At 42.2% G+C, this 15,380-nt stretch overlaps 1 protein-coding gene across 2 annotated transcripts; it reads right to left on the reverse strand.

Annotated features, from left to right (window-relative positions):
• Window positions 1-790: 790 nt before the first annotated feature.
• Window positions 791-14,715, reverse strand: acvr1c (activin A receptor type 1C). 2 transcript variants are annotated; one of them, XM_083681346.1, is made up of 9 exons: window positions 13,666-14,715; window positions 10,235-10,465; window positions 4,895-5,137; window positions 4,325-4,555; window positions 3,889-4,056; window positions 2,444-2,600; window positions 1,685-1,809; window positions 1,240-1,370; window positions 791-963 (listed from the first exon to the last, which is right to left on the reverse strand). In XM_083681346.1, exons 1-9 carry the CDS (start codon window positions 13,733-13,735, stop codon window positions 838-840), a joined length of 1,482 nt encoding a protein of 493 aa, XP_083537472.1. In that variant the 5' UTR covers window positions 13,736-14,715; the 3' UTR covers window positions 791-837. The 2 variants fall into 2 exon arrangements, with proteins under 2 accessions (XP_083537472.1, XP_083537471.1); XM_083681345.1 differs by having other exon boundaries at window positions 4,895-5,135; window positions 10,230-10,465.
• Between the last annotated feature and the right edge of the window lie 665 nt (window positions 14,716-15,380).

Genomic DNA, 15,380 nt, shown 5'->3' on the forward strand with positions numbered 1-15,380 from the left:
AATGTACATGATTGGCAGATAAAGTAGTCTATCTACAAGGTGCAGCATTCAATTAAAGGCCTTGGATATATTACAATATTCCTATGGAATAATGATACATGTTCATAATAGATTACATTGCTAGAGCAATAACATTCAAAGCATACAGTAAACAAGTTAGTGTCTGGATGTGTTTAACAATAATATATTGTATTTTATAACTGTTTTTCTATTAGTCTGTGTTTCTCTTTCAGGTAAATGTGAGTGTACTTAAAAGTGCTTTTTTTTTTTTTTTTATGAATCATTTATATGAATGGGCAATAGAATGGAGGAGGAGAGTAACAGCTATATTTTTATGGTTATACCATAATGGTTATATTATATATTATACCATATATGGTTATATGGTTCTACCATCTGTGTGTCCTGTACAATCAGACATTGCGGGCGTTACTCAGTAACATTCACAGTCAATTTGCATGTTGCCTAGCACTACATGATAATACGGGTATATGGCATGAAGCATTAGATGTGCAAACTTCAAGCTTTGGGCACTTAAAAATGTTTGAGGTAGCAGATAATCTATACATTGTAATCATCATAATTTCATCTTCTTCTGTTCTGACAGGCCACAGTCTACTTTCTCTTCTTCTGGGTGGGTGATCCAGTCCAGTCACTTCCTGTAAGGACAGTAAGCAGGAACTCTCCCAGCTGGATGGCAGGGTCCTTTGGCATTACAAGCTGGGCATGCTCACTGCTGACTGTTTACAATGTGGTCTTGGAGGCTGCGGGGGCATAGAGGGTAGTTGGCTCCTGACCTTTCATAGTATATTCACGCCAGTGGGCTAGCTTAGCAAGCTAATCTTTGACATCCTTGAGAACGGTCACCTGAGAGACGGTTTTCTTGACCCTCAGCGCAGTGAGTCGAGCCGCAGAGTTGGCGTACCAGCACTCTCTCATCAGCTTGCCCATCACTCGCAGCGCCTGCCCAATGAACAGAGGAATAATTCAGAACATATCACTTATGTAGGCTTGTTGCTTTATGACAGTTGAAATGTTTAACCTGCCAACTAGCTAAAGGTGACCTACTGTACATATCCTATGGGACAGCAACATAGGCCTGACGTTTTCTTTCAATTGCATAATTGCATAATAGAACTCCAAAAGTGCAAACCCTGCCCAGTGGGGGCACAGGGCAAGCTAAATAAAGCACACCTTAAGTGTTTACCAAATCTGTCCAGGAACAGAACCTCTTCTCACCTCACAGCTTTGCCACTGGTTGGGGACGTTGGGTCTTAGCCTCTGGTCACACACAATCTTCCTCATGTCCTCCACCGAAGGATCCGAAGGCACCATGTCATAGTAAGGCAACTGAAAATCTTCCTGTAATCCTGTAGAAATGACACACACACGTTCCCATATGGAATGTTCCATGACAACATTTACTTTTTAGGATTTGTTTTGATTTAGGTTGTTTTTTTCCATCGGTTCTATGGCAACATGACCGGAAATCTAGAGTATTAACTCTACTGGAGTTTTAACTTGACATAGTGATCTAACACTGCGTCATTAGTTTGGCCTGTACAACAACATCCTCTCCGTGTGCATCAGCTGTGACATGTTATAAGTTCCTCTTATTTCTCAAATTATTATTATCATTATTATTTCCTCTTATTGCCTGTAAGCCCTGCGTTCAGTAACGTACCCCTGACGGAGCATCTCCTTGCCAGTTCCCAGAAGACCAGGCCCAGAGCGTAAATATCCGCTCGCTTAAATGACTCAAAGTTGCCCATATTGATTGTGTCGTCCAGGATTTCTGGGGCCATGTACCTGCGGAGGAGAAACTCATTAACTCTTACTTAAGTGTATTTTAGGGTAAGAGAGTCAACAATGATGCATCTGTCCCTTATTGAAGAAACTCAATGTCCTGAGCACATGGTACACAGAGGCACACACACACTCACGCACGCACACACACACACTCACGCACAAACACACACACACACACACACACACACACACAGACACGCACACTCACTCACGCACAAACACACACACACACACACACACACACACACACACACACACACAGCCATGTGAGCGGTCCCATCACTATGTTAACAAACAAGGCATAAGGTGCCCTAAAAATAGAAGCTTGGCGTGATGAAGCACCTGAAATGAGACACCTGTTTGCTAGCCATGACCTTCATGAACAGAAGGGCGTGGGAGGCCAGGTTAGTAACAATGGACAACGTGACTCCTTCCTGGTCACTGACCTAACATCTTCTCTGTTTCTAACCTCAGACTAAAAAGGAGTTAATAATTGAAAATAAAGTCTATCCTATCAGAGTGTACATTCAGTAGACATCATGGTATACAATACAAAGTATGTGTTATTGAGAGGCCAACAGATGTTATTGTATTTTTCCTCTCAGGTAAATCTGTATAACTAGACCTACTGTACCTCCTGGTTCCCACTCTGTGATTGGACGGTATGTCGATGGTGTTGGTGGTTGAGTCGTGTTTGACGGCCAATCCCAGGTCTGCGATGACCGCCGTGCCGTTCCTCTTCACCAGGATGTTCTTAGACTTGATGTCTCTGTGAGCAATAGCAGGTTTCCCTGAAAGACAGATAACCATTAATATCTATTCATACATACAGTACATTAGATTATACATTGTTATAAAACTTGCTATTTGAAATGGGTAGATATAATGTTGTCATTGTTCTATGGCTCCCCCAAGGACAAAATAAATGCAACATTAGACAACATTCATCAACTTTCATTGTATAAAGAAAACAGTTGAGTAAAATCTGTTACATTGTAATCAGGGTAGTAAAGCTATGGTTGTGTAAGGCATTCAACTCTAACAAATGTGCTTTGGAAAACAGCTATTCTAAGAATAAGACATCTCTCCACGAAAGACGCTATTCTACTGCCTTTCCTTGACCTGACTGAACTTCCCAATCACTTTTTACATCATCACGAGAAGAGGCAATGTGTGAACTTTTCTCCAGTAGGAATGGCATCTGGACCAGGTCGGTCTTGAAAAAAAGATTTGATCTCAATGAGACTAAACTGATGAATAAAGGTTTAATACAAAAACATGCAGTATTGTATGAGGGCAGCCAGGCTAACAGACACACTGGGCCCAGTGCCACAAGGGGGGCTTGAGGGGGCTTGTCATTTTATCCACTTCACAAAGGGTTAACTGTCTCAAGAGGTCCTTCTTGTTCCTCCCGCCTCCAAAAGCAACACTAATTTGATTGGCTTAGGCTAGATTCAATGACTGACTGTGAGCCAGCCAATGACTGACTGTGAGCCAGGTGCCTTGGCTAAAGGTATTGTCAGGTCGTCAGCAACATAGTTTGTACTAAATAAACCTACCTACCTACCTACCTAAAGAAGTAGCAAGCTAACTATAACCTATATATTTTTGTTTTGGCTAAGTATAGTTTGAATAGTTTTTTTGCAAAGTCGTTGAAATGCACTCTCTTTTTGTAAAGCTCTCCGCTGGCAAGACAGCTGCCTGTGGCTGCAAACACGTTGTATGGCGTTAATTATCCAACCTGTGTTATGACCAAGCTCATTTATTTTAGTTCAAATAGTTTTTTTCAAACAATTTTTGCTCAAATTGGTGTTCCCCCTCAGGAATGTCATGCACCAATGTAGTTACTGTCCCCTGGCGCCGGCCCTGCTATTAGTACTGGAATGGAACCCTTACTGCTCTATAAATAATGCCTGTTGACATGATGATATATGTATGGAAATGTGTGGTCGGGAAGATCTTGTACCATTACTGGGCAGTGGGTAACATGGACATCGTGCCAGGCCAGCGCCCTCACCCTGAGTGAGGTATCATGGGTATCGTGGTATCATGGGCATTGTGCCAGGCCAGCGCCCTCACCCTGAGTGCCAATGATCTCCATGTGAAGGTGTGCCAATCCGCCGGCGATGGACAGCGCCAGGACGATCATGCCATCCACAGAGATGGTGTACCTGTTCAGGTAGTCGTACAGGGAGCCGTGCTCGTGGTACTCAGATACCAGCCACAGCTGAGTCCAGGAGCCGTTATCTGTAACACAAAGCGAAGAGACGGTCACACGCCTGAGGCTGTACTGCATAGGCCTACAGTACAGTACAATACTACTGAGAGGGCTTGTCACACACATCAAAACAATGCTGTGAACATAGGGGCCTATCGTATTCAATTATCACAGGAACATATTAGGGAGCTGTCGTTGGTCATATTCATTAAATACCTTATCTCAGCTAATATCCATGTTTAAGGGCTTGCATGAATCCACAATTGGAGAAGCCCCAACAAATATGCCAGTAGGTACCTTTGTTATCGGCTGCGATGAAGCCTAGAATGTTCTCATGTCTGAGCATCATGGTCTGATAGATCTCGGCCTCGCGGAACCACGACCTCTCGTCTCGAGAGGAGAAGATCTTCACCGCCACGTCCTCCCCTCGCCACTTCCCTCGCCACACCTCCCCGAACCTGCCCTTCCCTATGGTCTCCTGCAGCACGATGGTCCTAGCTATGGTCCGCTGTACCAGCAGCGGCAGTCCTACACAAACAACAATCAAACAACAAGATTCATTAAAATAAACATTTCCAGGATAAAATACTATCTGTCCAGAGAATAATCGAATTAACTCTTACTTACGTATTACTCTTCTGTATTGCAGAGGTCAGGACTCTACACAGCTATGAGTCAAGTATTTCCTAACATGTCGTTACCCTTTTACCTAATTAACATACTGTATTCAATACTTCAGCATAGATTTGATTCAAAATACAACAGCCACTGTAAGGTCTATAAAAGCACTAATATCTACCCTCCTTATGACTAAATAAACAAACTATCCCAGCACCACTGTTGATACTATGGTAAAGGCTCTCTTACCGGAGCCTGAGCCTGAGGTGCTCATATCGTAGATGAGGTCTTTAAGACACTTGTCGGGGGACATGAGACTCTGGTCGTCCAGGGGCTCCTCCACATCCTGCTTGTGGGCCTTGATGTAGGCACAGCGCTGGCCCTGGACGGCACATATGCCCAGCAGGATGGCCACACAGAGCAGGCCCGAGGGCACCATGATCACCGCCGCCAACTCCAGCCTGCCCCAGCCAGGCTCCCCCGAAGGCCTCTCTGCACCATCGACACACAGGGATCACATGGTAAGTACTCAAACAGACACAGAAACACACACACACACACACACACACACACACACACACACACACACACACACACACACGCATGCAAACACACATGCACACACAAGGTATGTGCCCTCTAGTGGCCATGTTCAACATCTGAATTCCAATGTTTCTTCAGACAACATATCATTCCCTCTCCAAACAATGTAGTGTGTTATATGAATGCAGCTAAAATCAGGCACCCAGCTTAGACCAAACCTAAATACAGTAAATTCACCAGTACAGCTGAGCATTCAGCTAATCTACTCTCTAATATTTAGAGAGATGAGAAAAGGATTTTTGGCAGATGCAAAGTGCAGAAAAGAGTTGTTCTAAGCCAAAAAGCATTTAAAATGCCACACGTTTCCACCATCGCCCGTAAATCTTCTCAGGCAAACAGCATCATCATCAACACAAGAAAGAGAAGCAGAAGCAGGATTTTTACTGCTCATCAATGTCAGTTAGTTTTGCATGCAATACATTTCAAAGGCCAGTCAATGTACAAATAAAGTACAAATTACAAATATAATTTGGTATTTTGGTTTTGCATGTTCACTATGAACTTCCTATTAAGGGCTGACCTGGACTGCCAACCAGATCTCCACTGCAGATCCACCTGTTTATATAACTTATTGTTTAGTAAAATAATGAGCTGACCTATGTCCTTGATTCTTTCTGTGGGCGGATGGAGGAAATTGAGTGGTATGCACATTCAGGGACAGGGAGTCTCTTTTATGAGGATTTTGTATTTGACAACCACAAGCAGGGTGCTAATGAGTCTTCTGCAGTATGTAACATGTTGAACAACTAATGAAGCGGCAAGTTAGAGGCAAGTTCACAGTGCATAGTGTAGTTTAAGCTATAATGGTGTCCTGTTTGTTTAGCCTTTTGGTTCTATTCAGACCTCCATTACAGCAATAGACCTTTGCTAATGTCCTCTCCATCAAGTGGGACTTGCAACATCCACAGAGGTCAGGACCCGACACAGCTATGAGTCAAGTATTTCCTAACATGTCGTTACCCTTTTACCTAAAAGCACATTCTACGAAACATCCAACTAGAGCAAAGCAGATCAGTAACCGAATAAATACAGTGCGATGCAAAACAACACTGAAACCAACCTCTGCCCTCCTCTACCCTAATGGAAAGGTTCACAAATTAATCACAAATTATCGCAACCGCTGAATGTTTTTCAGCATGCCTATCAGTTGGATGTACGTATACAGTACTGTATCTACCTCCCAGTATGCTGTGTGAGTATCTAGGTTGTATCTACTGTTCAAAGACTACTTTGGGTGCAGCAGACATCAGCGAAGCAATCGCAGAAGTCATTTAGAATTGTTGACATATTCCAAAATGTCTATCCAAAGATCGTGTTATCTGGCTATTTTTCTGACAACATCAAACAGCCGAAGCGTTCAGAATTCAACTAAGCAAATTTATGGAAATCAAGATTATGTGTTTGAAAGAAAGAGCTTATTTTCTTTTTGAAAATTCACAGCATCATGGTCGCATTGGGGTAAGGTATAAGTCCTGGGGTAGGTGAGATTAGTTGTCTGACAGAATAGCACAGCTGAAATGATTTGTCTCAAACCAGAGAAAAACAGCAATTTGGGGCAGTACATTATACATAGCCTAGACTATTGTTCTGATAAAATGCAGTTTACAAACAGTTCATCATACAGTGTAGCCAAGAACGTTTTATTTTTTCTGTTTGTTTTTCAACTGTTTATTCTATTCATTCAATGAAGTCTGGAAGGTATCCATAAACCAAACATCTACTCAATGATTTGGGACTCAATGATTTGTAGCAGACTACAGAAACTGGGAATAGACCATTTGATTTCAGCAACTTCCATCGGAACACTTGCTTATTATACATAGCAACCCTTGTGTAGTCAGTACATCATAGTCAGCCATCCCATCTCCCTCACAAACCTGTAATCCCTCGCAAACAGCTCTACATCACATTTCATCAACAACAATAGTTCAACAATAGTTCACTTGAGTCAAGATATCAATACCATGTCCTTGAGCACCATACAAGAGGAGTAATTTATGTCATGTTGGACTCTCTTTTCTTTGCCGGTCTGGTGGCAATTTGGATACACTTTGCAGTCTCCACTTTGGTACATGCAATCAATGTGGTAACCAGGGGAACAGTCATTATGGGCAGTGCTAAAGGCACTGATGAACAAAGCCTGAGTCTGGCCAGCACCTCCTCTAGACTGAGCTGTCTCATCAATAGAACACCTCATTCCAAACCAAGGTTGGTTTCTGCATCAACTGTAGAAATGGTTTTCAGGGAAGGTCTGGACTAGAGTATAATATGGATGAATCTTCTAACTTCATCAGCGTTATCACATTTTCTACACTAAATACTGAGGTTAAACTACACTAAAACAGTGATGATGATGCATCTAGTATAAATTCATGCTGAATTCCTTTAATACAACCCTGGTCCTGGACAGCAACATAGTAAGCAGATTTTCTCACTACACATTAGATAATATTAAAACCAAAGGTCAATCAGGATATGGAGAGTGCAACATTTTTTAAATCTATTCTGGGATATTGAGCTATTCTCGGAGAGAGCAGATGACACTGCTACTGTGAGTGATATAGTGAATGGTTTTAAAGTGGCAATCTGGGATTTAAACAACAGCAAAGCACTCTCCCCACCACTTGTTTTGGTAAACAGCTGAGGGATGGGGCTGGAGAAATGTAACCACTCTCAAATTCATAGATGGACCTATGAATGCAAGGACTGACCATCCATGAGATGAACATGATAGTTTTAACCATGTTTTGAATCTATACAGTGTGTGTGTGTGTCAGCATTTGTACAAACAATGGAGTAAAAGACAGTCAATCTGAGCTGATGAGGCATTTGTAAGTCATATTCTCCAAGAATCAATGGCTATATATAATTTATTAAAAATACAAGTACCAATCCCTTTAAACCTTTAGACCTGAGAGAATGTGGATGTAATCAAGACATAAAAGCAACAGCAGACTCCATAACAACACCATAACTAGCCTTGCCGATCACATGACAACACAGAAGATATCATAAATGACAATGTTCACACTGCTAAAACGAATTTCATGGAGGCACTACAGCAGCAATAGTCGATTTCTGTGCACTCTGTAGAGGCAGCTACTGTATAGAAATCCCAGGGCTCCATTGAGTGTGAGCATGAGCTCAGGCAGGAAGACCACAATGATGTCCAGCTCCATGGTTCCACCTGTCAGCAGGTCTGCGAGGGGGCTTTTCACTGCACCCCAAGGCCACACGCCTGGTATTTATAAACCTGAGGGGGAGATCACTCACTGCCCGCTTGTGACCTCTGCCAACATTTTTAGGTCACAGGCCATGCGAGAGGGATCAGTACTTGGCTTGTCTGGCTAGTGCCACAGTCTGAGTGCCCCCAAACCCCTGCCCGATCACTCCGCTCTTCCACCTCGGCTGGCCGCCTGGCACCGCCGCCACTACATGGATGCAGCAGCCACGCTTTTTGGTCACAGCTTTTCACTGTCCTGGCGCCCCACTGGTGGAACGAGCTTCCCACAGCTGTCAGGACTGTAGAGTCACTACCTATCTTCCGCCGTAGATTGAAGACCCATCTCTTCAGGCTACATCTTGACTGTTCCTCCTAAAGACCTCTTCATCCCCACTACCCCCATGTACAGTTTCTCTACTGTAAATAATAAAAAACATTTAAAAAAAAGTAATTCTTCCTTCTTCTAGCATTGTGACTGCCAATGGCCCCTGCTCCTAGCATAGATTTGTTTTTCTTATGATGACTGATGTGTAGATGATTCACTTAGACAAATGTACTTGTTGTAAGTCGCTTTGGATAAAGGCGTCTGCCAAATGTCTAAAATGTAAATGTAAATATAACAGTCTGAGTGCATACACAACGACAAGTGTGTGGGGAATCCCACTGACATTGTGCTGTGGCTTCTACCTACGTCAATGTCGGTTCGCTCAACTCCTTTCACTCTTCCTGCCTTGCTTAGAATTACCACAACACTGTTTTGTTCTAATTCAATTAACCACAGCCCTGACAGTTGGATGGGTGATACAGTGATACAATTACTGAAAAGTGGTGGAGGCATGCTAACAAGTAAGTTTTAGTATTCACTACTCATATACTGCACTACCTGTATATATTGTTCACACTGCACTTTTCTGCTTTTTTTGCACTTGTGGTTAGACGCTAACTGCATTTCGTTGTCTCTGTACTTGTACTCTGCACAATGACAATAAAGTTGAATCTAATCTAATCTAATCTAATCTAGTACAATTTCCAGAGAATTCAAACATAGCCTTTAATTACTAGGTGTCGAACCCATAAGTCTATCAGTAGAAAAACCAATGGCTCAAAACCATGTCCAGAAAATACAAAGCTTAACAATTTGGCAGTGAGCTAAGGATTTTGCCCCCCGCTGAAAAAAGTAATAAGTGTTTTATTCTATACTTATTGACTAGCTGGATACAAGTGTGTTAACCCGTACTGTACTGTTCAGGCAAACGCCTTCGCTGTCATGCAGCAAGAACGGAGAGACTAAGACTGAGTTTCTTCCCCCATGCCATCAGGATCATCAACGATGACCCCACCAGTGCCCCCCTCAAGTCACCCACACACTCATTGACATCATAACACATATGCACACACATAATCATCCATTGCAGACTCATCCTCCACTGTAATTATCTGTACTGTCAACCTGTCATTGCCATTGTATATTGCCATTCCATTGCGTACATTGCTTCACCGCTGTTTATACTGCTTATACTGTTTATATTGTTTATACTGTTTATACTGTTCATACTGTTTATATTTTTTAGTACTTCTATTTTATTTTATTTTATTCTATTTTAAAACTTATTGTTGCACTACTCTGTGGCACTGTCACTTTTGCATTTCATTCTGTATACTTGACAAATATGCACGTGACAAATAAAGAATCTTGAATCTTGAATTTTGAATCTTGTGTTTATACTTTTTTTTTTACCCTATATACTTCATAGGTACTGTACCTGGATACAGGTGAAGTGTCTCGTTGTTGCAGAAGTCAGTGATGCAGCAGTTCCTCTTCGAGACGTTCCGAGAGCTGTAGCAGAACATCTGTCCTTTCAACTCGGAGGGCGTCAGGCATGATTTGACGGCCTCCTCTTTGCCATCGATCAGCATCACTGAGTTCCAGCAGGCCCCGTCCGCCCCCGTCTCGCAGGTGTTGTTGGCACACAGCTGGCACACACACTTCAGAGCTGAAACACAACCCATTGCCCACATCAGTCGCCTGTCTGATTATCAAGGCCCTTCATCTGTCCAGTCTACACAGGTCTCTTCATGTTAGTTATTGTAAGCCAAATATTGCCAGACTTACGTACAGTACAGCTGGGACCGGGACCACATTTTTTGTAACATGGAAAGCTATGCCAATTAGCAATAGGACAGTGCTGCTCTCCTCTTCAGAAGGAGGTAGCAAACCTGGGTTGAAATACAGTCATAGTCTAACTTGAGGCGTGCTTGATTTAGCTTGCCCTGAGTATTCCATCAGTTCCATTGCATCAGGTAAGCACGCCTCACATCCATATTTCTGGGAATACATATACATCTGGGAATTAGATCCATAATATGGTTCTGTGTCCAACTCCTAGGGCAGAGAGGCTATGCAATGTTTGCATCGCTGATTTCTAGGGAATGTTTCAGATCCCTGCTACATGTCTGAGCTGGGCTCTACTTCTCTGGCTCTAAGAAGCCCCTCAGCACTACTGATGAGGATGAATAGACTGATCCAGTCCAAATAGATTTTTGTCTTCTGCACTGTAGACGGTAGTGCCCAAATACGTAGTGGAAACAGATACACAGTATCGGCCAATTTTCCATACGCCATTAGGACTTTCCTATTCCTCTGCTGCATCCATCACTTTCACTTGAGGTGGACATAAAGCATAGAGAATATTCTGTCTTAGAAGTCCTCATATTTACGTCACTCTTACCTTTCATATGAATGATATTAAATAAAGCTAATGATCTGAGTGAAAAAATACGATTATGGGATGTCACAAAACAGTAACACTTTACATTAAGTTGCCCCTATACCTGTGTATTAATGCTGTTATTAGTGTACTCTACTAAAAATATGCTAATATATGTTGGTGCATACTTTATTAGTAAGCAATATTTGCATAGACATGGAGATTAGCGTTTTGCTATACCAAGCAATCGCAATATAAGCGCTTGGTAGAAAACATCGATGAGGCACTATTGTGAGGTCCAGTAGCGGACTGGCCATCTGGAGAATTACCAGTGGGCCGGTGGATCCATGGGCAGTGGGGCCGATGGATCTGTGGCTGGGCCGGTGGATCCCCCGCCCCCAACACAGATACCTTACTGTTGACAAAGTCAACAGTAAGGTACCTGTGTACATGAGAGAAAACATGAAGGAAGGGAAAATAAGCTTCTGAAAGGAAACTTGAAGTGTTCTGTGGTCAATAATGCTGTCGAAAAACTGCCATGCGATATGTGAGGTGACTCACATAAACTGTGCGCTTTACCACACAAATGCATCTGCAGCTCCCTTTGTTGACATGATTGCCGTCTCTCTTTTCACAGCTTCTCCTGCCATTTGGCTAGCACTCCTTTCTGCTTATTTCAATTGGGAAATGGCAGCCTCCCTTGTCCTCAGCCTATTGTTTACCACGGGTCAAGCTCACTAAGCAACAGTACCTCTCCTTTCACTGTAGCTAAGGAAATGGGTAGAGCATCGTTTAAACATTCAATGGTTCACTTACACTCTACTTTTCCTCTGTTGTCTTACCATATACTTTCACTGTGAATTGCCACGCATCCATCTGTTCGTATTCAATCCAGTTCTCCTGCCTGGAGACCAGTAGTCTGTGATATTGAGACTGTAGCACAGCTAGTCTATGTTTACCTCGTCACCTTGTCAAATGTGTGGTAAGGGATGTACCCTTACAGTGGGTGTGGGTACCCCTCCTTGTCACACATTTATAGTCAGACATACAGAGGAATCTCTATTTTTCACTCTATTGCACACTGTTATTGCATAGGGACTCTATCTAGACATGATACGACTGCAAAAGGAAAATAGATCAAATCTACATGATAATAGCCTCCATATAGTGGCAGAGCCTCAACCCATTTCAAGTGTTTTTGTCTGTGTGTCTAACTCAAAACTGTTGTCATGCAGATCTGATCAAGGGTCCTTGTGCATTGTGAGAGTACTACTGAGACTTCTGGGCACACTAAATAATCTCTTAAAATCAAACATAACACACAACACAATATGACAAGTTGTAATCTATAATATGTTTGTATGTATGATCTATATGTACTGTATGATCTGGCCGTGAGATTTGATGAGAATATTTGCTTGTACACAGTGTATTTCAGTGTTTTAATAATGTTTTGTCTGACTATAGGGAGATGGCTACACACCTATGGATAGACAATATCTATCTATAGCCCTATCCATGGTCCTATCCATAGTATCTATCCATGGTCCTATCCATAGTATCTATCCATGGTCTTCTGTGGCTCAGTTGGTAGAGCATGGCGCTAACAACGCTCAAGTTGTGAGTTTGATTCCTGCTGGGACCATATATATACTGAAATGTGTGCACTCACTGCAAGTTGCTTTGGATAAAAGCGTCAGGTAATTGGCATATATGCTATATTTGGGTATATTCTAAGATGTGAGTACACCACTGAGTGTGGTCCATGTAACTAAGTCAACCATGCTGTGCAAAGAAGCAGCATAGAAACATGTGAACAGACAATGCCACATAGTGGTGTGGTCCAACATAGTGAGACATTTATTTTGGTATTTTTAAAAAGAATCAGATGGAGGAGATGTGATACATTGTTTTATATTGCATCAACATTACCACACAATAAATATTAATTCCAAATGGACAGCTTTCTCCTTATCATCCTTATCATTCCTGATCATGTAGGCAATTTAAAAAAGGCAATGTTGGCAATGTAAAAAGTATAATGCATTACAAAAAGAAACAAAAAAAATTATATTCACAATTCTAGCATTGTGACTGCCAATGGCCCCTGGTCCTAGCATTGATTTGTTTTTCTTATGATGACTGATGTATAGATGTTTCACTTACTTTAGACACATGTACTTGTTGTAAGTAGCATGTAGCAATTCAATTGCATAATGTTCAGAGTACAAAAGGGTTAACAATGAGATACACTGTAGTAGTATAACTGTATCATAAACTAGTAGGCTAACAGTCACAGACACATCAGGGAAAACCGCACCGGGCAGAGTTTCAAGTCCAACCGCAGCTAGGACACTGCAGAATAGATTTCCACCTAAACAACACACTTTCTTAAAAAAAATTATAAAAAATAAAAAATCAGGCTACATTTAATGGTTGCAAATAAATCTGAAGCAAGCGAAAGCAATGTCAACCTGTAAAAGTACCTGTGCTCAGCTGTGCGACGGACAGAAATATCAACGCCGCCTCAACAGTGTGGTTCCTGGGACGAGTCATGGCCGGAGCCACATCTGATCGATTCGCGGAGGCACTGTCTATACAGCTTTTTCAGATAAAGTCATTACACTTTCTTAGTAAGTCCGTCAACCATGCACACTCCGCATTGCTCCACTCTTAATATCCAGTGAGAGAACTGAATACGCAATAGGGAGATTTGCTCCGCCTCTATCGACTGGAATTTAAGCGGATTAATGCTCTAGCTCAACTGATAAAGACATGTGAATGGGAGTGTGCTGCACCTCCCTTAACTGTAGCCTGTCCGTTTATTTGGATAGACACTGTCCCTCTCCCTCTGCGTCAGTTGCAGTGGATACGTCGGTGTTTTGAGCTACTAAAGAACATTGATTTCATTTCCCATTTATAGATTGCCCTGTGCTTCAGCTGTCCCAATACCTCATACACAAACAACAACAAAATAACTGTAACCTATGGGAGACAGCTGATGTGTGCTGTGTCATATTTCATTATAGGTGTATCAGAAAAATATTGCCTGCTGCTGCAATATAGCACGAAGAATTGTTCCTGGAATCAACATCTGATATTGTGAGCAATTTCTCATTTCTGTTTTACTCCCCTCTATGGAAATTATGTTCCTCACCTCACCATAAATGTCTTTGTGACATTGCTCTCTCACATAATTCTGCCCTGCAGTGGTCCACCTATATGCCTACACAGGAAAACCTGATGTAATTCATCAAGCATAACAGATAGTAAAACAAACACATTTGGATGGGGGATCTTTTACACTGTAATTCAGTGATATAACACTTTGAAGATTGCAATAAGCCTGTAAATCCAATAACCTGCATGAAATAATCTTCCTGTTGTCAAGTTCTGCAGTTCAACAACAGACGCACCATCCCACTGCTGACACCAATGCAGCGGAATTTGGGAAAGTGGGGCACATAGAGTACTCCATTTAGGTGGCAGCCTGGCAGATGCACTAACCCCTGTGAAAATAAGTTTAATCCAATATGCAAAGACCATTAGTACAACTACTAATGGAGGAATCTACACACTACAAGCCTCCTTTGAGAAACATGCACACACCCTTCTCTGTTCAACAGCCCCATAAACCCTAGGCACGCCCTTAGTGTAGACTGGGGCTACAGAATGTCCATTATCGGTCCTCAACTTAGCTCCGAGGACTGTAACTTTCAAAATGCAGAGGTCAGCCAAGTGGGCAAGGGAACGAGGCTAAGGGTATGTCACGGCCATACAGCCCATGCTCTAACAACCACTCACAGTGTGGACTGAGCATGATGCTGTTTGCTGATATAGTTGGCATTGCTGCTATAAATGCTATTGTTCATATGATGATGATGCATGTACACTTAGTAGTTAGATAGTTACAAATGTTTGGCTATGACAGAGTATCAATAGTATATGTCAACATGCTTGTCTGTATATATTTTTGGACTGTCTGCTGCAGAGCAAATTGCCTCTAGGATAATAAGGATTGTGCGCGCTGCAGGAGGCATTACACCTGCATAGAAATCCCTGCCAGTGGTAGGGGACTGCTGCACTCATGCTGCTGTATTTCCATAGTAACCTCGAAAGTAGCTATGTCAAAAGTTCTCTGTACCATCTTTCACTCGGTCTGTACAATGTGAATAATAGTTCCCATCGGAATAGAGAGAGA

Source organism: Argentina silus (assembly GCF_951799395.1).
Source record: "Argentina silus genome assembly, chromosome: 12".
Lineage (NCBI taxonomy): Eukaryota > Metazoa > Chordata > Actinopteri > Argentiniformes > Argentinidae > Argentina > Argentina silus.